The sequence below is a fragment of the Oncorhynchus keta genome, chromosome 32, assembly GCF_023373465.1.
Source record: "Oncorhynchus keta strain PuntledgeMale-10-30-2019 chromosome 32, Oket_V2, whole genome shotgun sequence".
NCBI lineage: Eukaryota > Metazoa > Chordata > Actinopteri > Salmoniformes > Salmonidae > Oncorhynchus > Oncorhynchus keta.
Genome location: NC_068452.1, coordinates 8,578,400 through 8,600,496, shown reverse-complemented (window position 1 = coordinate 8,600,496; position 22,097 = coordinate 8,578,400). Strand labels below are relative to the sequence as shown.

At 47.7% G+C, this 22,097-nt stretch overlaps 1 protein-coding gene across 4 annotated transcripts in view; it reads right to left on the bottom strand.

Moving 5' to 3' along the window:
- Window positions 1-22,097, bottom strand: part of LOC118364986 (nucleosome-remodeling factor subunit BPTF-like) — a 52,366-nt gene that overhangs the window by 2,028 nt on the left and 28,241 nt on the right. For 2 of the 4 annotated variants that reach the window (XM_035746850.2, XM_035746847.2), the window contains 13 exons: window positions 16,813-16,942; window positions 16,133-16,268; window positions 15,455-15,778; window positions 13,284-15,204; window positions 12,155-12,279; window positions 8,596-8,748; window positions 8,277-8,427; window positions 7,949-7,988; window positions 7,641-7,866; window positions 7,212-7,355; window positions 1,098-1,228; window positions 653-767; window positions 269-480 (listed from right to left, as the gene is read on the bottom strand). In XM_035746850.2, coding sequence (XP_035602743.2) covers window positions 269-480; window positions 653-767; window positions 1,098-1,228; window positions 7,212-7,355; window positions 7,641-7,866; window positions 7,949-7,988; window positions 8,277-8,427; window positions 8,596-8,748; window positions 12,155-12,279; window positions 13,284-15,204; window positions 15,455-15,778; window positions 16,133-16,268; window positions 16,813-16,942 — 3,808 coding nt within the window. The remainder of the gene's footprint in view (window positions 1-268; window positions 481-652; window positions 768-1,097; window positions 1,229-7,211; window positions 7,356-7,640; window positions 7,867-7,948; window positions 7,989-8,276; window positions 8,428-8,595; window positions 8,749-12,154; window positions 12,280-13,283; window positions 15,205-15,454; window positions 15,779-16,132; window positions 16,269-16,812; window positions 16,943-22,097) is intronic. The other 2 variants (XM_035746848.2, XM_035746849.2) reach the window with 2 other exon arrangements.

The following is a 22,097-nucleotide window of genomic DNA, read 5'->3' as shown; positions in this document are numbered from 1 at the left end:
ATAGCAATGACCATAGGAGTTGGCTACACAAACTGATCTATGATCAGGCAAGGGTGCACTACTCTTTAAAAAAATAAAAATAAAAACAGACCATGTCAAAACTAGCACATGAAAATGAGTTATTCCGATCTTTCCCGCTGAATAGGACTAAAATCAAAACATACTCGTTTTGAAAAGTGCAGAATTACGATACACGAGGTGGGCAGAGCAGAAACCTATTGCCCCACTGTTACCTGACATCAGGTTATTATGGGGTAGGTGATGGTACCTGGGTGAGCTGGGTGAGTTGTGCCAGGGTGAGTTTGACCTGGCCCTGGTGTACCCGCTGCGGCGTCTGGGCCGTGTTGGGCTGGCCCGGGGTTTTGGGGGCACTGCCCATCCTCTGTCCGGCCACGGTGGTGACGGGGCTGGCACCTGAGATGGCCGTGGACACGGCCTGCCCACGGATGATCTGGGTCACCACCTGCTGGCCCGCCTGACCTGGAGGAGGAAAACGCACACACGTAAGTGGACACACACACACAAGTCCAGACACACAAACAGACCGAAAGGCAGACAGACAAGAGTCAGAACTTGCATGAACACAAGTGAAAGACACTATTCTAACTGGCCTATCAAGCTAAAATGGAGTAGGTAAATACAAACAGCCTACCTTGCTGCACCATGAGGGGGGTTCGGAGGATGCTTTTACCCATGGCGCCTGTCTGATGGATGGGCGTTCGGATCACGGTCATCCCCGGACGGATCTGGCCTCCAGCGGTGAGCACCTAGAAACACAGCCAAGATCAGAAACACTGGGACTTCCCCTTATACCACAGGGACGACACTGACTCCAGTGAAGGGTTGCTGTTGATAGTGCACGGGGAATTCAATAACGTGTCCATCACGTGGTCCTGCTAATGACCCGTTTTAGAGGGATGTGTGTATGTGTGGGGTGACAAGGGAGCAGGGTGGATGTTGGTAAGGAAGGGGGAATTTGAAGATCTAGGCGGGTTATCGTAAAGCCCTTTGTGACAACTGATGAGGGGAATAGGGCTTTATAAATAGATGTGATTGATTGACTGACGGATGGGGAAAGATGGTCTATGGGGTGTTACCTGCTGTGGTGAGCCTGGCATGCCCGGCCTGATGTTTATGGTTGTGGTGCGAGGCTGGAACGAGGCAAAGGTCTGGGCGCCGCCAGCTTGGCTTGAGGGAATGATGCCCAGCACCTGCTTCTGAATCATACCTGGGGAGTGGAGAGGACATATTATTACTGTGAACCCGCACATACAGGATTGGTATATATTTATCTAATACTTGTTAAACATTCAGAACACACTTGTGTGTTATTCTGACTTTTGACGATTAAATGCGTCACACTTAAAAGATAGAAATGAATTTACTCAAAATTCAACATCTCTTAAAAGCGATAATCCTACTCTAGCTTTTCACTTTTCACTTTTGGAAATGAAGGAAACTGAAACGTCCCCTCGAGGCTAGACCGGTTTCCCTTTTATCAGGTATAGAAACAAACTATCCATTCTGCACATTTCATGATGTATCAAAACGTCACTCAATAAATTACTTGTGGATTCTGTTCCTTTCAAGTAGCAACCCTCTCTGATCTTGACCACAGTCAAAATGAACCCAGCAAGTAAACAACGTGAAAACAATCTTCAAACGGGGTATGTTGGTTTGAATCCATCACGTATGACCCGCTCATAAATTATGTATGGATTTTCCTTGAATTCATACGTTTTTAATTTCCCCCGACAAAGTGTTTCACAGTCGTTACTTTGGCCGCGCTTCGATATTTTCGAACTCACGTGGACACAGGACGGCAACCGAAAGGGAAATGCATTTCCTCAAAAGATCTGAAATTGTTGTCTTCCCCCCCCCCATTCTCTTCACCATCTCCTCGCTCTGTGTTTTTTGTTGTTGTCTTTCTCCCCCCTTCTCTTCACCATCTCCTCGCTCTGTGTGTTTTTTGTTGTTGTCCCCCCTTCTCTTCACCATCTCCTCGCTCTGTGTTTTTGTTGTTGTTGTCTCCCCCCTTCTCTTCACCATCTCCTCGCTCTGTGTTTTTTGTTGTTGTCTCCCCCCTTCTCTTCACCATCTCCTCGCTCTGTGTTTTTTGTTGTTGTCTCCCCCCTTCTCTTCACCATCTCCTCACTCTGTGTTTTTTGTTGTTGTTGTCTCCCCCTTCTCTTCACCATCTCCTCACTCTGTGTTTTTTTTGTTGTCTCCCCCCTTCTCTTCACCATCTCCTCGCTCTGTGTTTTTTGTTGTTGTCTCCCCCCTTCTCTTCACCATCTCCTCGCTCTGTGTTTTTTGTTGTTGTCTCCCCCCTTCTCTTCACCATCTCCTCGCTCTGTGTTTTTTGTTGTTGTTGTCTTCCCCCCCTTCTCTTCACCATCTCCTCGCTCTGTGTTTTTTGTTGTTGTTGTCTTCCCCCTTCTCTTCACCATCTCCTCGCTCTGTGTTTTTGTTGTAGTTGCCTTCCTCCCCCCTTCTCTTCACCATCTCCTCGCTCTGTGTTTTTGTTGTAGTTGTCTTCCCCCTTCTCTTCACCATCTCCTCGCTCTGTGTTTTTTGTTGTAGTTGTCTTCCCCCCCCTTCTCTTCACCATCTCCTCGCTCTGTGTTTTTTGTTGTAGTTGTCTTCCCCCCCTTCTCTTCACCATCTCCTCGCTCTGTGTTTTTTGTTGTTGTTGTCTCCCCCCTTCTCTTCACCATCTCCTCGCTCTGTGTTTTTTGTTGTAGTTGTCTTCCCCCCCTTCTCTTCACCATCTCCTCGCTCTGTGTTTTTTGTTGTAGTTGTCTTCCCCCCCTTCTCTTCACCATCTCCTCGCTCTGTGTTTTTTGTTGTAGTTGTCTTCCCCCCCTTCTCTTCACCATCTCCTCGCTCTGTGTTTTTTGTTGTTGTTGCCTTCCTCCCCCCCTTCTCTTCACCATCTCCTCACTCTGTGTTTTTTGTTGTTGTTGTCTCCCCCCCTTTCTCTTCACCATCTCCTCGCTCTGTGTTTTTTGTTGTTGTTGTCTTCCCCCCCTTCTCTTCACCATCTCCTCGCTCTGTGTTTTTTGTTGTTGTTGTCTTCCCCCTTCTCTTCACCATCTCCTCGCTCTGTGTTTTTGTTGTAGTTGCCTTCCTCCCCCCCTTCTCTTCACCATCTCCTCGCTCTGTGTTTTTTGTTGTAGTTGTCTTCCCCCCCTTCTCTTCACCATCTCCTCGCTCTGTGTTTTTTGTTGTTGTTGTCTCCCCCCCCTTCTCTTCACCATCTCCTCGCTCTGTGTTTTTTGTTGTTGTTGTCTTCCCCCCCTTCTCTTCACCATCTCCTCGCTCTGTGTTTTTTGTTGTTGTTGTCTTCCCCCTTCTCTTCACCATCTCCTCGCTCTGTGTTTTTTGTTGTTGTTGTCTTCCCCCCTTCTCTTCACCATCTCCTCGCTCTGTGTTTTTTGTTGTAGTTGCCTTCCTCCCCCCTTCTCTTCACCATCTCCTCGCTCTGTGTTTTTTGTTGTTGTTGCCTTCCTCCCCCCCTTCTCTTCACCATCTCCTCACTCTGTGTTTTTTGTTGTTGTTGTCTCCCCCCTTCTCTTCACCATCTCCTCGCTCTGTGTTTTTTGTTGTTGTTGTCTTCCCCCCCTTCTCTTCACCATCTCCTCGCTCTGTGTTTTTTGTTGTTGTTGTCTCCCCCTTCTCTTCACCATCTCCTCACTCTGTGTTTTTGTTGTGTTGTCTTCCCCCTTCTCTTCACCATCTCCTCGCTCTGTGTTTTTTGTTGTAGTTGCCTTCCTCCCCCCCTTCTCTTCACCATCTCCTCGCTCTGTGTTTTTTGTTGTAGTTGTCTTCCCCCTTCTCTTCAGCATCTCCTCGCTCTGTGTTTTTGTTGTAGTTGTCTTCCCCCTTCTCTTCACCATCTCCTCGCTCTGTGTTTTTTGTTGTTGTTGTCTTCCCCCCCTTCTCTTCACCATCTCCTCGCTCTGTGTTTTTTGTTGTTGTTGTCTTCCCCCCCTTCTCTTCACCATCTCCTCGCTCTGTGTTTTTTGTTGTTGTTGTCTCCCCCCTTCTCTTCACCATCTCCTCGCTCTGTGTTTTTTGTTGTTGTTGTCTCCCCCTTCTCTTCACCATCTCCTCACTCTGTGTTTTTTGTTGTTGTTGTCTTCCCCCCTTCTCTTCACCATCTCCTCGCTCTGTGTTTGTTGTTGTTGCCTTCCTCCCCCCCTTCTCTTCACCATCTCCTCGCTCTGTTTGTTGTTGTTGTTGCCTTCCTCCCCCCCTTCTCTTCACCATCTCCTCGCTCTGTGTTTGTTGTTGTTGTTGCCTTCCTCCCCCCCTTCTCTTCACCATCTCCTCGCTCTGTGTTTGTTGTTGTTGCCTTCCTCCCCCCCTTCTCTTCACCATCTCCTCGCTCTGTGTTTGTTGTTGTTGTTGCCTTCCTCCCCCTTCTCTTCACCATCTCCTCGCTCTGTGTTTGTTGTTGTTGCCTTCCTCCCCCCTTCTCTTCACCATCTCCTCGCTCTGTGTTTGTTGTTGTTGCCTTCCTCCCCCTTCTCTTCACCATCTCCTCGCTCTGTGTTTGTTGTTGTTGCCTTCCTCCCCCCTTCTCTTCACCATCTCCTCGCTCTGTGTTTGTTGTTGTTGCCTTCCTCCCCCCCTTCTCTTCACCATCTCCTCGCTCTGTGTTTGTTGTTGTTGCCTTCCTCCCCCCCTTCTCTTCACCATCTCCTCGCTCTGTGTTTGTTGTTGTTGCCTTCCTCCCCCCTTCTCTTCACCATCTCCTCGCTCTGTGTTTGTTGTTGTTGCCTTCCTCCCCCCTTCTCTTCACCATCTCCTCGCTCTGTGTTTGCCTTGCCTCCCCCCTTCTCTTCACCATCTCCTCGCTCTGTGTTTGTTGTTGTTGTTGCCTTCCTCCCCCCCTTCTCTTCACCATCTCCTCGCTCTGTGTTTTTTGTTGTTGTTGCCTTCCTCCCCCCTTCTCTTCACCATCTCCTCGCTCTGTGTTTGTTGTTGTTGTTGCCTTCCTCCCCCCCTTCTCTTCACCATCTCCTCGCTCTGTGTTTGTTGTTGTTGTTGCCTTCCTCCCCCCCTTCTCTTCACCATCTCCTCGCTCTGTGTTTGTTGTTGTTGTTGCCTTCCTCCCCCTTCTCTTCACCATCTCCTCGCTCTGTGTTTGTTGTTGTTGTTGCCTTCCTCCCCCCCTTCTCTTCACCATCTCCTCGCTCTGTGTTTGTTGTTGTTGTTGTTGCCTTTTATTCTGACCACAAAACCGATCAGGTAAAGCTATACATCAATGTTCCCCTCTTCAAATAGCAGAGGTTAAACAAGCTACAGTAGAAGACTGGGGAGTTTCAGTTCTGGCACCGACATCAAACGCCCACTTCATAAAAGTAGCTGTTTGGAGAGTCGGTGAGCTAGCGAGCAAGCGACACAGAAAGAAAGAGGGAGGGAGGGGGAAGGGAGGGAGTAGAAATCCTTCCATCCTCCATCTCTCTATAGCGGGTTACCTGTCTGACGAACCAGACCTCAAGGTAAAATTGATTTCCTGCTCCGCCTTCCTTAGCACGCTCCGAAACAAACAAGCATTGAAACAGTCACGCTGGAAAAATATACTACTGCTCTTTTATTACCAGCTCTCTCGCTCTCCCTTCCTTCCTGGTCGACAGGATGAAACATGGGTGTCCCTCGGCAGGAGCGCTGTTTGTTTGCGGAGTGATGTAGCCTATCCTCTTGAAACATGGATGTGTCTTGTGTGTGTGTGTGAGGGCTTCTTAAAGAAAAACTAACAGGTCTGTGAGAGCCGGAATTCTTACTGTTTGGTAGGTGATCAAATACTTATGTCATGCAATAAAATGCAAATGAATTACTTAAAAATCATACAATGTGATTTTCTGGATTTTTGTTTTAGATTCCGTCTCTCACAGTTGAAGTGTACCTAAGATAACAATTACAGACCTCTACAGGCTTTGTAAGTAGGAAAACCTGCAAAATCAGCAGTGTATCAAATACTTGTTCTCCCCACTGTATATATATTCAAGGAGTGCAGTCATGAGCCTGACCACCCTTTTATATAGATAATTGGAAACAGGAAAGATTTTGTGAAATACGGGAGGCAAAAACAGGTTCGGGACAAGGTCATGTTTTTGCATCGTATGAGTTTTAGTATTTGATTTGATTTAACTAGGCAAGTCAGTTAAAAACAAATTCTTATTTACAATGACGTCCTACCGGGGAACAGTGGGTTAACTGCCTTGTTCAGGGGCAGAAGGACAGATTTTTACCTTGTCAGCTCAGGGGATTCGTATTGTCCAGTAATAATGACGAAAAAGCTAAGCAGCCTTATTGAAGTAAGAAAACGTTTCGACGCAGATAAGTCTACAAGCTTAAGTTCGGCATCTCCCCGTTTTAGCCATTAGAAGACTGCCTCACCTACAATCACTCACACACTCACAAACCAAGTACTAGTCCAAGTCAGTCATCGTGAAGCATTAATACTTACAGATATTCAATGGGAATTTCAATAAATTGCCATTTGGCTGAATAAACAAATGAAGGCCGGTGCCTTTAAACAGTGTTCATCAACCCACTGTTAAAAAGGTGAACTCAAACGGGACAGTGGTGCTAAAAATATGAACCCTCACCTCATTCGATGACTCAATATTGACTTCTAAATTAGCTAGCGTGCTACTTCAAAAGACGGTCTGGCTATGTTCTTAGACTACACAGTCTACCGTTCTGTCCCACCTAAAATAACAACGTTCCGTTCGATTGCCATGCCGACAGGGCACAAATAGACATGATGTGCATGTGCCACTCCAGACTGAGCCACTGACTAATGGGTTGGCGCGTGGCGGGGCACCACAATGGGGCTGGCATCGAGTGGGCACCGCACCACTAGCCTGGTCAAGAGGACAGACCTTACCAGAGTCTTGTGCCACATCAGGTGTGTGAGACAGTGCTTCCGTCAATAGTGGTAAGTTAAGTTAGTGGTTGGAGAAGACGGGGGTTGGGAGAGAAACATTTTTGCTTTCAGTCATCCATCCTTGTCATCATGGAGAAAAAGGGAGGAATGAACGATGCATTTGAACAGCATTTAAAACAACACCACTCCCTCTCTTGTTTAATTTAACATTCTTTTATCAGGTTGTCCCATTGAAATCAAAATATCTGTTTTTCGAGTGAAACCTCTCTCTCGCCGTGTCTGTGGTGTGGGCACAGGGGAGTCACTGTACCTCCTTGAGTGGTTGGCACGTTGACAGTGACAATCTTGCTGTTGGCGGGCAGCGGCAGCTTGGCGGTGAGCACCTTGCCCCCCATGGACGTGCCCGTGATCTGGAAAGTCTGTCCGGCCGTCGTGGCCACCGTGCCCGGCGAGGCTACAGGGAAATATGCAAATGAGACTCCGCTCGAGAGTCAAACAACAACCGCGGCTAAACAAGCACAGCTGCTAACGCTGACTAAAACAGATTTAGTTTGTCAGGGGTTAATTCATACACCAACCACTACTACTTTCTATTTGCAAAGATTCCCTACTAAGTAAAAAATATCACTTGAGTATAAATAAAATTGGGACACATTTGAATGAGATTCAGTGAAAGTAATTCTCTTTACCAATCTACTGGCTTGTGAACAAAGAAAATGACCTATGACCTTTGACATACCTCCACTGGGCTGCCCCTGCTTGACCCAGGAAGCAAACGACTGCTGGAAGTTCTTGTTCTGCTGGAAGGTGACGGGGGTGCCCATCTTGGTAGCCAGTACTACTTTGGTTCCGGGGGTGGCCTGGCCCGACAGGGTCACTACCTTGGGGGTGGAAGCGGGGGTGGCTGAGCTCCCCGTGGTGATGACGGTGGTAGATCCAGTGCCTGTTTTCTGGTCCAGACGCTTCTAGAACAAGAGAAACCGTGAAATAATCCAAAAAACACAACAAAACATCCCTATTATTCACACGGCTAGTGGTCCTACTCACCTTAGCCTGTTCCGCCGCCTGGACTTTCTCCTTCTCAACCCTATAAAGACAAAAATAAATGTATCATACACAAACCACAGAAAGAACTGGAACATAACTCTTTTCCCCCCAAATGAATGCAGTTGGCTATACAAAAACGATAGTAAATCAAATTCAGGGAAATTATGATTATTATGATTATTTTTTTTATTAGTCTAAGAGAGTCAAAGTGAGTTCATAACAGAAGATAATGACCGTATGAATTTACAGTTCACTCAAGAGAATAGCATGGAGTAGGCAGTTACTATGCACCCTAGATCTCATGCCCCTGTGCCCTTTGCCCTCTGACCTCTCGGAGAAGGCCCTGATCTCCCAGAGGTCCAGCTCCTCCTCGGCCACCCAGGACTCAATCACCACCGGCCCAGTTTCCTTTTTGGGCTCCGGCTTCTTGGGCCGCAGGTTGCTGGAGCGCAGGCCTTTCCTCTGTGGCGTGTGGGTCTCTGTATGTGTATGTGTGTGGAAGGAGTGAGAGAAGAATACGAGAGAGAGCGAGAGAGAGTCAAGAATGACATAAAATTAAGCAAGCTTAATGAGAAAAAAACATCACCACTATCCTCTCTTTTACATTCCATGTGTAGTTTTATTCTAGCCGGCTGCTTCTCCCTCACCTTTCGGGGTCTCGGGAGTGCCGAGGGGGCAGATGATCTTGCGGATGCAGTATTCCGAGCGGATGCCGTAGGGCCCCACGTCCCGGCGCTTGATAATCTCTGTGGTGGTGATCTCCGTCTCGGAGGTCTCTGTGGCAATGAGTGGGGATAGGGCTGGGTTGGTGTAGGATGAAGGAGGAGGAAGATGCAGAGAACAACTCCCAAGACATGACACAGTAACGACTTAATACGCTGCCATTCAATACAGTACACAGGAATGATATTCCATGGGAAAAGCCTCAGACATTTGAGTATAAAGTCAAAAGGAGCAGCAGAGGAAATAGGCTTCATAGTGGATATTTTAGGATTTATACTCCCCTACGTATTTATTTGGACAGTAAAACTAAAATTTAATTTGGCTCTATACTCCAGCATTTTGGATCTGAGGTAAAATTGATCATACTTGGTGACAGCACAGAATGTCACCTTTTAATTTGAGGGTATTTTCATACATACAGTGCCTTGAGATAGTATTCATACCCCTTGACTTTATCCACATTTTGTTGTTACGGCCTGAATTCAAAATGGAATAAATATATATTATCACATCCTTGAGCCAATACCTTGTAGAAGCACCTTTGGCAGCGATTACAGCTGTGAGTGTTTCTGGGTAAGTCTCTAAGAGCTTCCACACCTGGATTGTGAAACATTTGCCCATTACTCTTTTCAAATTCTTCATGCTCTGTCAAATTGGTCGTTGTTCATTGCTAGACAACAAGTTTCATGTCTTGCAATAGATTCTCAAGTAGATTTAAATCAAAACTGTAACTCGGCCACTCAGGAACATTCCTCTCTAGGTTTCTTCCTAGGTTCCTGTCTTTCTAGGTTGTTTTTCCTAGCCACCGTGCTTCTACAGTCGTGGCCAAAAGTTGACAATGACACAAATATTAATTTTCACAAAGTCTGCTGCCTCAGTTTGTATGATGGCAATTTGCATATACTCCAGAATGTTATGAAGAGTGATCAGATGAATTGCAATTAATTGCACAGTCCCTCTTTGCCATGCAAATGACCTGAATCCCCTAAAAAACATGTCCACTGCATTTCAGCCCTGCCACAAAAGGACCAGCTGACAACATGTAAGTGATTCTCTCGTTAACACAGGTGTGAGTGTTGACGAGGACACTCTATCACTCTATCATGCTGACTGATTTCGAATAACAGACTGGAAGCTTCAAAAGGAGGGGTGCTTGGAATCATTGTTCTTCCTCTGTCAACCATGGTTACCTGCAAGGAAACACGTGCCGTCATCATTGCTTTGCACAAAAAGGGCTTCACAGGAAAGGATATTGCTGCCAGCAAGATTGCACATAAATCAACCATTTATCGGATCATCAAGAACTTCAAGGAGAGCGGTTCAATTGTTGTAAAGAAGGCTTCAGGGCGCCCAAGAAAGTCTGGAAAGTGCCAAGGCCATCTCCTAAAGATGTCTCCGGGACCAGCACAGAGCTTGCTCAGGAATGGCAGCAGGCAGGTGTGAGTGCATCTGCACGCACAGTGAGGTGAAGACTTTTGGAGGATGGCCTGGTTCTCAAGAAGGGCAGCAAAGAAGCCACTCCTCTCCAGGAAAAACATCAGGGACAGACTGATATTCAGCAAAAGGTACAGGGATTGGACTGCTGAGGACTGGGGTAAAGTCATTTTCTCTGACGAAACCCCTTTCTGATTGTTTGGGGCATCCGGAAAAAATCTTGTCCGGAGAAGACAAGGTGAGCACTACCATCAGTCCTGTGTCATGCCAACAGTAAAGCATCCTGAGACCATTCATGTGTGGGGTTGTTTCTCAGCCAAAGGGAGTGGGCTCACTCACAATTTTGCCTAAGAACACAGCCATGAATAAAGAATGGTACCAACACATCATCCGAGAGCAACTTCTCCCAACCCTCCAGGAACAGTTTGGTGATGAACAAGCCTTTTCCAGCATGATGGAGCACCTTGCCATAAAGCAAAAGTGATAACTAAGTGGCTCGGGGAACAAAACATCGATATTTTTGGTCCATGGCCAGGAACCTCCCCAGACCTTAATCCCATTGAGAACTTGTGGTCAATCCTCAAGAGGCGGGTGGACAAACAAAAATACACAAATTCTGACTAACTCCAAGCATTGATTATGCAAGAATGGGCTGCCATCAGTCAGGATGTGGCCCAGAAGTTAACTAACAGCATGCCAGGGCAGATTGCAGAGGTTTTGAAAAAGAAGGATCAACACTGCAAATATTGACTCTTGCATCAACCTCCTGTAATTGTCAATAAAAGCCTTTGCCACTTATGAAATGCTTGTAATTAAACTTCAGTATTCCAATGTAACATCTGACAATCTAAAGACACTGAGGCAGCGGACTTTGTGAAAATTAATATTTGTGTCATTCTCAAAATGTTTGGCCACGACTGTACATCTGCATTTCTTGCTGTTTGGGGTTTTATGCTGGGTTTCTGTAGTTTGGGGTCACTTAGAAATGTCCTTGTTTTTTTGGGGGAAAAGCACATTTTTTGTCCATTAAAATAACATAAAATTGATCAGAAATGCAGTGTCGACATTGCTAATGTTGTAAATGATTATTGTAGCCAGAAACGGCAGATTTTTAATGGAATATCTACATAGGCGTACAGAGGCCTATTATCAGCAACCATCACTCCTGTGTTCCAATGGCACGTTGTGTAATCCAAGTTGATCATTTTAAAAAGGCTAATTGATTAGAAAACCCTTTTGCAATTATGTTAGCAGAGCTGAAAACTGTTGTTCTGAATAAAGAAGCTGGAGCATCAGCATTTGTGGGTTCGATTACAGGCTCAAAATGGCCAGAAACAAAGAACTTTCTTCTGAAACTTGTCAGTCTATTCTTGTTCTGAGAAATGAAGGCTATTCCATACAAGAAATTCCCAAGAAACTGAAGATCTCGTACAGCGCTGTGTACTCCTCCCTTCACAGAACAGCGCAAACTGTCTCTAACCAGAATAGAAAGAGGAGTGAGAGGCCCAACTGTGCACAACTGAGCAAGAGGACAAGTACATTAGAGTGTCTAGTTTGAGAAACAGACTCCTCACATGTCCTCAACTGGCAGCTCCATTAAATAGTACCCGCAAAACACCGGTCTCAACGTCAACGTCGGTAATCAAAACCACAAATGCTGATGCTCCAGATACTCACCTAGTCTAAAGAAGGACAGTTTTATTGCTTCTTTAATCAGAACAACAGTTTTCAGCTGTGCTAACATAATTGCAAAAGGGTTTTCTAATGATCAATTAGCATTTTAAAATGATAAACTTGGATTAGCTAACTCAACGTGCCATTGGAACACAGGAGTGATGGTTGCTGATAATGGGCCTAGTAATTTACAACATTTACAACATTAACAATGTCTACACGTGTATTTCTGATCAATTTTATGTTATTTTAATGGACCAAAAAAAGTGAATGTCTTTCAAAAACAAGGACATTTCTAAGTGACACCAAACTTTTGAACGGTAGTGCATATGGGTGGGTGGGTGTTGAGATACATGCAGAGAAAGGATGGTCTACCTGTGCGCGTGGTGCCTACAGCGGCGGAGGGCTTGACGGCCATGTCGTCCCACCTCAGACAGGCCCACAGTAGCCTCAGCATCAGACTGACCCCTGCCAGGGACTTCACTGTCTGGAGACGGTACCTGCAAAGAGAGGCAAACAGGTTACCACACACACACACATATACGCACGCGCAAAGACAACTGGGGTCACCAACACACGCAGCCTGTGTCTGCTACCGTAAAGGTACATGGAAAAGAGCACGTGCACACACACACACACAAACACAGTTCATAAAATTCACAAGTCAACCCTGGCAGCCAGGTAAAATGACCGTGTTAGTTCCTTGTTGCCGAGGTTGGCTATGAACCTGTCTCTTTGGTAATGCTTCCAAAGCTTCCTCAATTGGCCATTTAAAAAGGTTGAATAAATGTTTAATTTTTTTAAACAAAAAAACAAAACATATTGGGACAGTAAAGGAGTGCATCCCAAAAGGCACTCTAATCCCTATAGAGTGCACTACTATACCATAGTATGCCATAGGGCCCTGGTCAAAGGTAGTGCACTATATAGGGAACAGGGTGCCATTTGGGATGCACAAAGGGAAAGGCATTCCTCCTTGTCCAGTGTGACTGACTGACCGCAGGCAGGGAAAACATCCTCCGAGTGGTTAATGCGCAACGCGAATATCCTGACACTTGCAGACCGCCAGTATGATTCACGTCTAGCAGTAAAAAGGCAGTAAAAAGGCGGTGGTCAAAATATCCTGAGGTCTCTCTGCGAAAGCCACGACAGAGTCACAGGGGCCAAACCCACTAACGGCAAACAGAAGGCATAACCGACAAATCAACAGGACAAGACATGAACATCGTTCGCCGGAGCATTAATTCTCGAGAGGTCCCAGTTATTGTGGTGCAGTGACTGTATCATAGCTCAGAGTTGATGGAGCGCAAGGCTGAAACTAACGCTAATCATAAATCAGATGGGGCACTAGAAAACCCATATATTTAAAGCCCTGAGTTCTCTCTAGCCAGGTGGTCTGGCAAAACTCAGGGCCTTAATCATATCAAATAATGGCAGTTAGTTAAAGCGCTAACCTGTTGAAAACACGGGAGCCAATGAGAAATCTCAAAAACTGTGTTCTCACCTCCATGTGATGCCATAAGTGGGTCTGGGCGAGGGGTAGGGCCAGATGTCCTGGGCCGGCTTGGCGTTGTAGCTGAAGATGGACACCTCACGGATGCCACCCCGCCGTGCCAGCTTCTTCAGGTCGTTGTTGGGGAGGACAAAGATGCTCTTACGCTGGCTCTTGGTAACAAACTTGCGGTAGGATGGCAAGGCGGTTCCCGAGCGCGTCTTCTTGGTGCGCGAGAACTTGAGGAGGCGAACGCGGCCTTTGGTGGAGGTCGACGAGGTCACGACCCCCGAAACAGAGGAGGTTGAACGAGAGGACTCCTTGCGGGCGGCGAAGAGCGTGGTCTTGTACTCGGTCACCGTTTCGCTCTGGCTCTCGTCCGATTGGCTGTCGGGCGTGGGTGAGCGCATTTTGGTCACAGTGGTTTTGGTCATGGTGGTGAGCGTGGACACCGCGTTGCTCTCGGTGGTTGAGACAATGGGCGCGGGCGTCGTCCCCGAAGAGCTTGAGACCCCCGCCATTAGCCGAGACTCTGTGGATACCGTGGTGGTTGTTGTGGTGGTTACCTGGGTGAGTATGGTCTTACAGAGGGATCCCACCCCACTGTTGCTGCTCTCCTCCGCAGAGCGCACCGACGAGGGGGACATTTTGTTGGGCGTGGCAGCATCAGGCTTAACTTCCATGGGCTGGGTGTTGTTGAGCTGCTGGGTGGTCGTAGATCCCAGCGCCTCCATGTTGTTTTCCAGCCTGGCCACCTTCACCGGGGGCTGACAGTCTTGCACCGACACTATGACCTTGCTCTCCACCTCTACCCTTAGAGCTGGCCTTGGTTCCGTGCTGTCAGGCCCGGTCCTCTCGGGTACAGGGGCCACATTGCCGTTGAGCAGGGGCTTTAGGGGCGAGACTACTTGACCCTCTCCCTCCGCCTTGCCTAGGCTGTTCACTTTGACCTCAGAGCTGTTAGTGTGAGCGTTGGAGGGCTCGTTTGGAGTTGGTAAAGAGTTGATCAAGGCTTTAGCCTCCATGCTGTCATTTCCATTGATCTGAGGTAGAGAGGAGGGCTGGGACCCAGTGGCGATGGCCTCAGTGCTGCTCTGTCTGTTGCCCTGCCTCTCCTCGGGCCCCTTCCCGTTCTTCTCTGTGCTTTGCTGGGGAGGTTTAGGAACGGTAGCTGCACTATGGCTGCCCTCCTGGGTTATACTGCTTGGAGGAATTGTTGTGGAGTGGGGTTTAAAAATGGCCACTTCAGGTCCTGCACCCTCGGTGGAAGCGGGCATGTCGCTGGTAGACTCTGATGGTCTGCCAGTGTAGTGGATCCCACCTGAACTCTGAGTTTCCATTGGTTCCGCTGTGCTGCTGGGCCTTTTAAGGCCTTCCTGCCCTGAACCGGCCCCTGTGGGCCCTATAGTCCTCTCAGGGAGGTCTCCCTCCTGTTTCTGGGGGGTCATTTGGTTTTGTGTCCTAGGGAATGCTTCAGCTGCAGGCTCTTTGGCTGGGGTCGCTGTGGCTGGGTGAGGGAACCCCTCAGCGGTCTTTGAAGGGCGCGCCTGCACCTCCCCTTTGACTGACAACGGAGCAAGCGCAGGTGGCACCGAAGGGGTGCTGAACTCCAATTTCACTGTGGGACTCTGGGCCTGGGTCGGAGTTTGGGGCTGGAGTGGGGACTGCGGCAGGGCCGGGGTGGTCTTCGCTGGGGTAGGCCTGGCCAGGGAGACCTGAGCCCTCTGCTTCTCCTCCAGGGCGTGCTGCTTGACGCGCCGCTCCAGCAGACCGTCCAGCTTGGAGGACTTGACCTTCTTCTCGTAGGCCACGCGCGTCAGGAAGCCCTGGGCCACGTCCACCACGTCGTAGTTGAAGGGCCTCGCATTCCCCTCACCGAGCTCCTGCCTCACGCACGTCGTCTCCGTCTCGGTCCCCGGGCTGCTGCAGGTCCCTGAGAGAAAAACAAAATGGACACATAAGTTACTGGATCGTTTTTTCTTATCCTCTCTTGTCAGAACAATGGCGAAGAAGCTTAGTGCCCAAGTATGGAAGTATATGAGCCTCCCTTCACAATGGCATGTAGAGCAGTATAAGATCTGATGGATTCAATAATACATGTGACTGATGTTGCATGCGTTCGATAGCTTTAACTTCGCTAACTATCAACAAGGGAGTCAATGACCGTCTATAAAAGCGCTAACCTTTTTCATCGTCTTGTCCTGAGTCTGAGAGGCTAGGGTCCAACTCCATCTTGTCAGCAGCCTCCTCTGCAGCGGAGTCTTGCATCTTCACCCTCGCTGGCCCGTCACTCTCGTCTTTCTTTCCCTCCTCTGACTTTTCCTTGGTCTGCTCTCCTGACAGGCGGTCTGCTGAGGGCTCTGGGGTGACAGTGGTGGTGGTGGTTGCACCCCCATCTGTCTCTACGGGTCTTCTGCTTCCCTGGGGTTCTGAAACTACAGTTGTTTTGAACAACCTTGGCCTTGGGCCCAAGTCCAGCAGGTTGCATTTCTCGCCACGTCTGGCAGCTGCAACGGAAGAAAACATACATGTTTTAGTTATCATAGCCACATTTATATTAGTAGTCAATTTCACAGGGAACGTTATCCCATGTGACTTAATAATTGAATCGTACATTTATCACAACTTTTGGCAATTAGGAAATAAGAGGTGTTTGACAGCTACGGGTACATTTGTCTACTGAATTCCTTGATTTCTTTCAAACCAAATCATAGCGATGGATAAAGATCTCTATTTGGATATATTTTGTTTTTGCATTGACATTGCCAGTGGTGTCACAGATGCCATAAAGGTACAGATACAAAGATGAGAGTTCTATCTATCTCTATGAAGAGGACACAAACTAGAACGCTCCAGCTGACCTTCCAGCTCGGCGCGGTAGTTGGCGTTGGTGTTGCCAGGCAGCTTGGTCAGGAAGCGGTGCACATGAGTCTTGCTGATCCAACTCCAGCCGCCCCAGCCCGTCACGCGATACTCCTCTCCCTTCTGCTTCCACACCTTCACACGGGAGAGAGAGAGGCAGAAAGAGCAGAATGACACAAGTGAAAAGGAGAGAGAGGGGGGACGATACAAAGGGAAGAAGAAATCGGGCAGCAGAGAGAGAAGTGGGGAGCGAGCGATAAAGGAAGAGGACAGTAGTGAGAGGAGGAGGGGAAGAGAGAGAGAAATGAGAGGGCCAGAGGGTATTCACACCCATTAAGTAAACACATCTAGTAAGCCCACTATGTGAAAGTTGACACTTCCCCCGGAGCTCGGACACTCACGCCTCATCAAAGGGCTTCACCATTCTGGGAGGCAGGAAGTTGCAATTAAACACGTCCTGGCGATTAGGGGTGATGGTGAACGGCCCCGGTCATAAATAGAGTGGTAGCGCTTCGACTTAAAAGGGCCCAGGCTCGGTCGGTAAACAAGGGCCAAATGAAAAGGGTGTATGTGTCTGTGCATGTGTAGCAGCCCTTAAGTGTGTGTGTGGGTGTCTGAGCGAGTGTGTCTGTGTGCGGGTGTGTGTGTGTGTGTGTGTGTGTGTGTGTGTGAGAGATACCTGGTGCTTGATGGGGAAGGTGTACTTGACCCAGGTGGCCTGCTGCATGGTCTCCTCGTCCTCCAGCTTCTTCTCCCTCTTCTTCACCTTCTCCTTCTCCTCCCGCTCCATGGACGTCATACGGTGTAGCCTGCATGGTGGCACAGAAAGGGGGATAAGAGAGAGAGAAAGTCAAAACACGGTCAGTTCAAAAGCGGCTTCCTTCAAGAGGAGGGTAAAACTCCCTTGTTGCTCTTGGCAAGGCCCCATGCAACACACACACACACACAAATGATGCGAGCCCCTTGATTGACTGCACACCCACCCTTACTATAACATAATCAAGTCTTAAGAGGAGGAGGGCTGGGGTCTTTACCCATCAGTAGAACAGGTAGCAGTGTCTCCCTTAGCGTAGAAATAATGTGCTACATGCCGGGGGTGGGCCATTTTATCTGCTGCTAGTCACCTCTGGGTAAACTGGTCTTAGTGTGAGGAACGGGAGGAGACAGAGGAGCTGCTAGAGCAGGGCAACGTTCCATGTGGCGCACTATTCCCTATGTAGCGCACTACCTTTGTAGTGTACTATATAGGGAATAGGATTACATTTGGAAGGCACTGTGTGGCAATGTTAATACACGCATATCACTTTAAATGCATCCTGAATGCATTGCTTCATACTATTTTCTACTCTTTATTTAACCAGGCAGGTCAAGATTTGATTCTTATTTACATCCAGGGATTGATCCTGGGTCTGTAGTGACGCCTCTAGCAGTGCCTTAGACCGGTGCACCACTCGGGAGGCCCACTGGGGATGTAACGAATCACCGATACACAGTTGAAATGTCTCGCGAAAGACGGCTTACTTCCCCACGAGAGGCTAGATTGGCACTAAAATCAGGTACAGATTGCGCTAAAGCAAAAAGCTCATTGTAAGTCCTAACAGTCATGGGAGCCTGGGACTTGATAAACCGGAGAAGTTTATCCAACAAGAGTCCAAGGACAGAGGGATACACTAGCTAGAACCTTCTTAAAAAAAATAAATTTAAAAAAAGCACGACAGTGGCTGGCCAATTGCATGGTTTCCCCCCACAGTGATCATCAGGTTGTACTGTAGGTGACAGGGAAACATGTGTGGACTAAAAAAGAAGACGCATAAAACCGCATGTATCACAAAGCATGAGCAAATTAAGACAGCTCCAGTAGGTTTGAGAAACATTGATAAACAGTTTGGTTGATTTTGGGGGTAAAATGAACGAGTTTGATAAGCAGCTAGCTAGCAGTTTGCGAGCTCCCATGCCAATGTCAAGTCTTTCAAAACGAATATCTGACTAACTCTGAAAATATGAAGTTATTTCAGAATCAAAAAGTTAACTGCCTAGCGCACTATGCTTTGAGATATTATGTTAGCTACTTATCCCCAGTAACATAGTGTTTTCACTTATTGCATCTGCATGCTTGTTGCGTTCTTCCTGGTGCACTTTGTGAGCTGGCTGCTCGTTTCTTAACAGTATAATTTAATCTGTTCAAAGCAGCATGTTTAGCAGTGCCGTTAACTCAAAATGACACAACGACAAGGTTCCAGTTTAACAACGTTTACTCAACCGTTTCAGCACAATACATAGTTGCCATTGCACTCAGGCCAGGTTCATCAACAAGACTCCTGCGCAGGCGCATTAATAACAGAGTGATAGCACTGTAATAACAGAAATATAGGGATACTTAAAACATGAATTTAACAATCCCCCACTTTTCTTTAAAGAATAAAACATCAAAAACATAATTAAAACGTCACAACTATTATTTAAGTTACCCATTACAGATGGGTTGTGTGACAAAATTATTTGTATAACTCAAGCTGCCACTTTCCATTACTGAGTGCCTTTAGGAGCACAGGCTACCTGCCACCGTTGGCGTGGCAGGTAGCCTAGTGGCTAGACCTGCTCCTCTTATCCTCTGCCCCCAACGCTCTAGGCGACCAGTTTTGATAGCCTTTAGCCGCACCCTCATACTACTCCTTCTCTGTTCCGCGGGTGATGTGGAGGTAAACCCAGGCCCTGCATGTCCCCAGGTACCCTCATTTGTTGACTTCTGTGATCGAAAAGTCTTGGTTTTATGCATGTCAACATCAGAAGCCTCCTCCCTAAGTTTGTTTTACTCACTGCTTTAGCACACTCTGCTAACCCTGATGTCCTTGCCGTGTCTGAATCCTGGCTCAGGAAGGCCACCAAAATTCAGAGATTTCCATACCCAACTATAACATCTTCCGTCAAGATAGAACTGCCAAAGGGGGCGGAGTCGCAGTCTACTGCAGAGATAGCCTGCAAAGTAATGTCATACTTTCCAGGTCCATACCCAAACAGTTTGAACTACTAATTTTGAAAATTACTCTCTCCAGAAACAAGTCTCTCACTGTTGCCGCCTGCTACCGACCCCCGTCAGCTCCCAGCTGTGCCCTGGACACCATTTGTGAATTGATCGCCCCCATCTAGCTTCAGAGTTTGTCCTGTTAGGTGACCTAAACTGGGATATGCTTAACACCCCGGCAGTCCTACAATCTAAGCTAGATGCCCTCAATCTCACGCAAATCATCAAGGAACCCACCAGGTACAACCCTAACTCTGTAAACAAGGGCACCCTCATAGACGCCATCCTGACCAACTGGCCCTCCAAATATACCTCCGCTGTCTTCAACCAGGATCTCAGCGATCACTGCCTCATCGCCTGTATCCGCCACGGAGCCGCAGTCAAACGACCACCCCTCATCACTGTCAAACGCTCCCTAAAACACTTCTGTGAGCAGGCCTTTCTAATCGACCTGGCCCGTGTATCCTGGAAGGACATTGACCTCATCCCGTCAGTTGAGGATGCCTGGTCATTCTTTAAAAGTAACTTCCTCACCATTTTGGATAAGCATGCTCCGTTCAAAAAATGCAGAACCAAGAACAGATACAGCCCTTGGTTCACCCCAGACCTGACTGCCCTCGACCAGCACAAAACATCCTGTGGCGGACTGCAATAGCATCGAATAGCCCCCGTGATATGCAACTGTTCAGGGAAGTCAGGAACCAATACACGCAGTCAGTCAGGAAAGCTAAGGCCAGCTTCTTCAGGCAAAAGTTTGCATCCTGTAGCTCCAACTCCAAAAAGTTCTGGGACACTGTGAAGTCCATGGAGAACAAGAGCACCTCCTCTCAGCTGCCCACTGCACTGAGGCTAGGAAACACGGTCTCCACCGATAAATCCATGATTATCGAAAACTTCAATAAGCACTTCTCAACGGCTGGCCATGCCTTCCGCCTGGCTACTCCAACCTCGGCCAACAGCTCCGCCCCCCCCGTAGTTCCTCACCCAAGCCTCTCCAGGTTCTCCTTTACCCAAATCCAGATAGCAGATGTTCTGAAAGAGCTGCAAAACCTGGACCCGTACAAATCAGCTGGGCTTGACAATCTGGACCCGCTATTTCTGAAACTATCTGCCGCCATTGTCGCAACCCCTATCACCAGCCTGTTCAACCTCTCTTTCATATCGTCTGAGATCCCCAAGGATTGAAAGCTGCCGCAGTCATCCCCTCTTCAAAGGAGGAGACACCCTGGACCCAAACTGCTATAGACCTATATCCATCCTGCCCTGCCTATCTAAGGTCTTCGAAAGCCAAGTCAACAAACAGGTCACTGACCATCTCGAATCCCACCGTACCTTCTCCGCTGTGCAATCTGGTTTCCGAGCCGGTCACGGGTGCACCTCAGCCACACTCAAGGTACTAAATGATATCATAACCGCCATCGATAAAAGACAGTACTGTGCAGCCGTCTTCATCGACCTCGCCAAGGCTTTCGACTCTGTCAATCACCAAATTCTTATCGGCAGACTCAACAGCCTCGGTTTTTCGGATGACTGCCTTGCCTGGTTCACCAATTACTTTGCAGACAGAGTTCAGTGTGTCAAATCAGAGGGCATGCTGTCCGGTCCTCTGGCAGTCTCTATGGGGGTGCCACAGGGTTCAATTCTCGGGCCGACTCTTTTCTCTGTATATATCAATGATGTTGCTCTTGCTGCGGGCGATTCCCTGATCCACCTCTACGCAGACGACACCATTCTATATACTTTCGGCCCGTCATTGGACACTGTGCTATCAAACCTCCAAACGAGCTTCAATGCCATACAGCACTCCTTCCGTGGCCTCCAACTGCTCTTAAACGCGAGTAAAACCAAATGCATGCTTTTCAACCGATCGCTGCCTGCACCTGCATGCCCGACTAGCATCACCACCCTGGATGGTTCCAACCTTGAATATGTGGACATCTATAAGTACCTAGGTGTCTGGCTAGACTGCAAACTCTCCTTCCAGACTCACATCAAACATCTCCAATCAAAAATCAAATCCAGAGTCGGCTTTCTATTCCGCAACAAAGCCTCCTTCACTCACGCTGCCAAGCTTACCCTAGTAAAACTGACTATCCTACCGATCCTCGACTTCGGCGATGTCATCTACAAAATGGCTTCCAACACTCTACTCAGCAAACTGGATGCAGTCTATCACAGTGCCATCCGTTTTGTCACTAAAGCACCTTATACCACCCACCACTGCGACTTGTATGCTCTAGTCGGCTGGCCCTCACTACATATTCGTCGCCAGACCCACTGGCTCCAGGTCATTTACAAGTCCATGCTAGGTAAAGCTCCGCCTTATCTCAGTTCACTGGTCACGATGGCAACACCCATCCGTAGCACGCGCTCCAGCAGGTGTATCTCACTGATCATCCCTAAAGCCAACACCTCATTTGGCCGCCTTCGTTCCAGTACTCTGCTGCCTGTGACTGGAACGAATTGCAAAATCGCTGAAGTTGGAGACTTTTATCTCCTCACCAACTTCAAACATCAGCTATCCGAGCAGCTAACCGATCGCTGCAGCTGTACATAGTCTATAGGTAAATAGCTCACCCTTATTCACCTGCCTCATTCCCATACTGTTTTTATACTGTTTTTATTTATTTACTTTTCTGCTCTTTTGCACACCAATATCACCAATATCTCTACCTGTACATGCCCATCTGATCATTTATCACTCCAGTGTTAATCTGCAAAATTGTATTATTCGCCTACCTCCTCATGCCTTTTGCACACATTGTATATAGATTGCCCATTTTTTCTACTGTGTTATTGACTAGTTAATTGTTTACTCCATGTGTAACTCTGTGTTGTCTGTTCACACTGCTATGCTTTATCTTGGCCAGGTCGCAGTTGCAAATGAGAACTTGTTCTCAACTAGCCTACCTGGTTAAATAAAGGTGAAATAAAAAAAAATA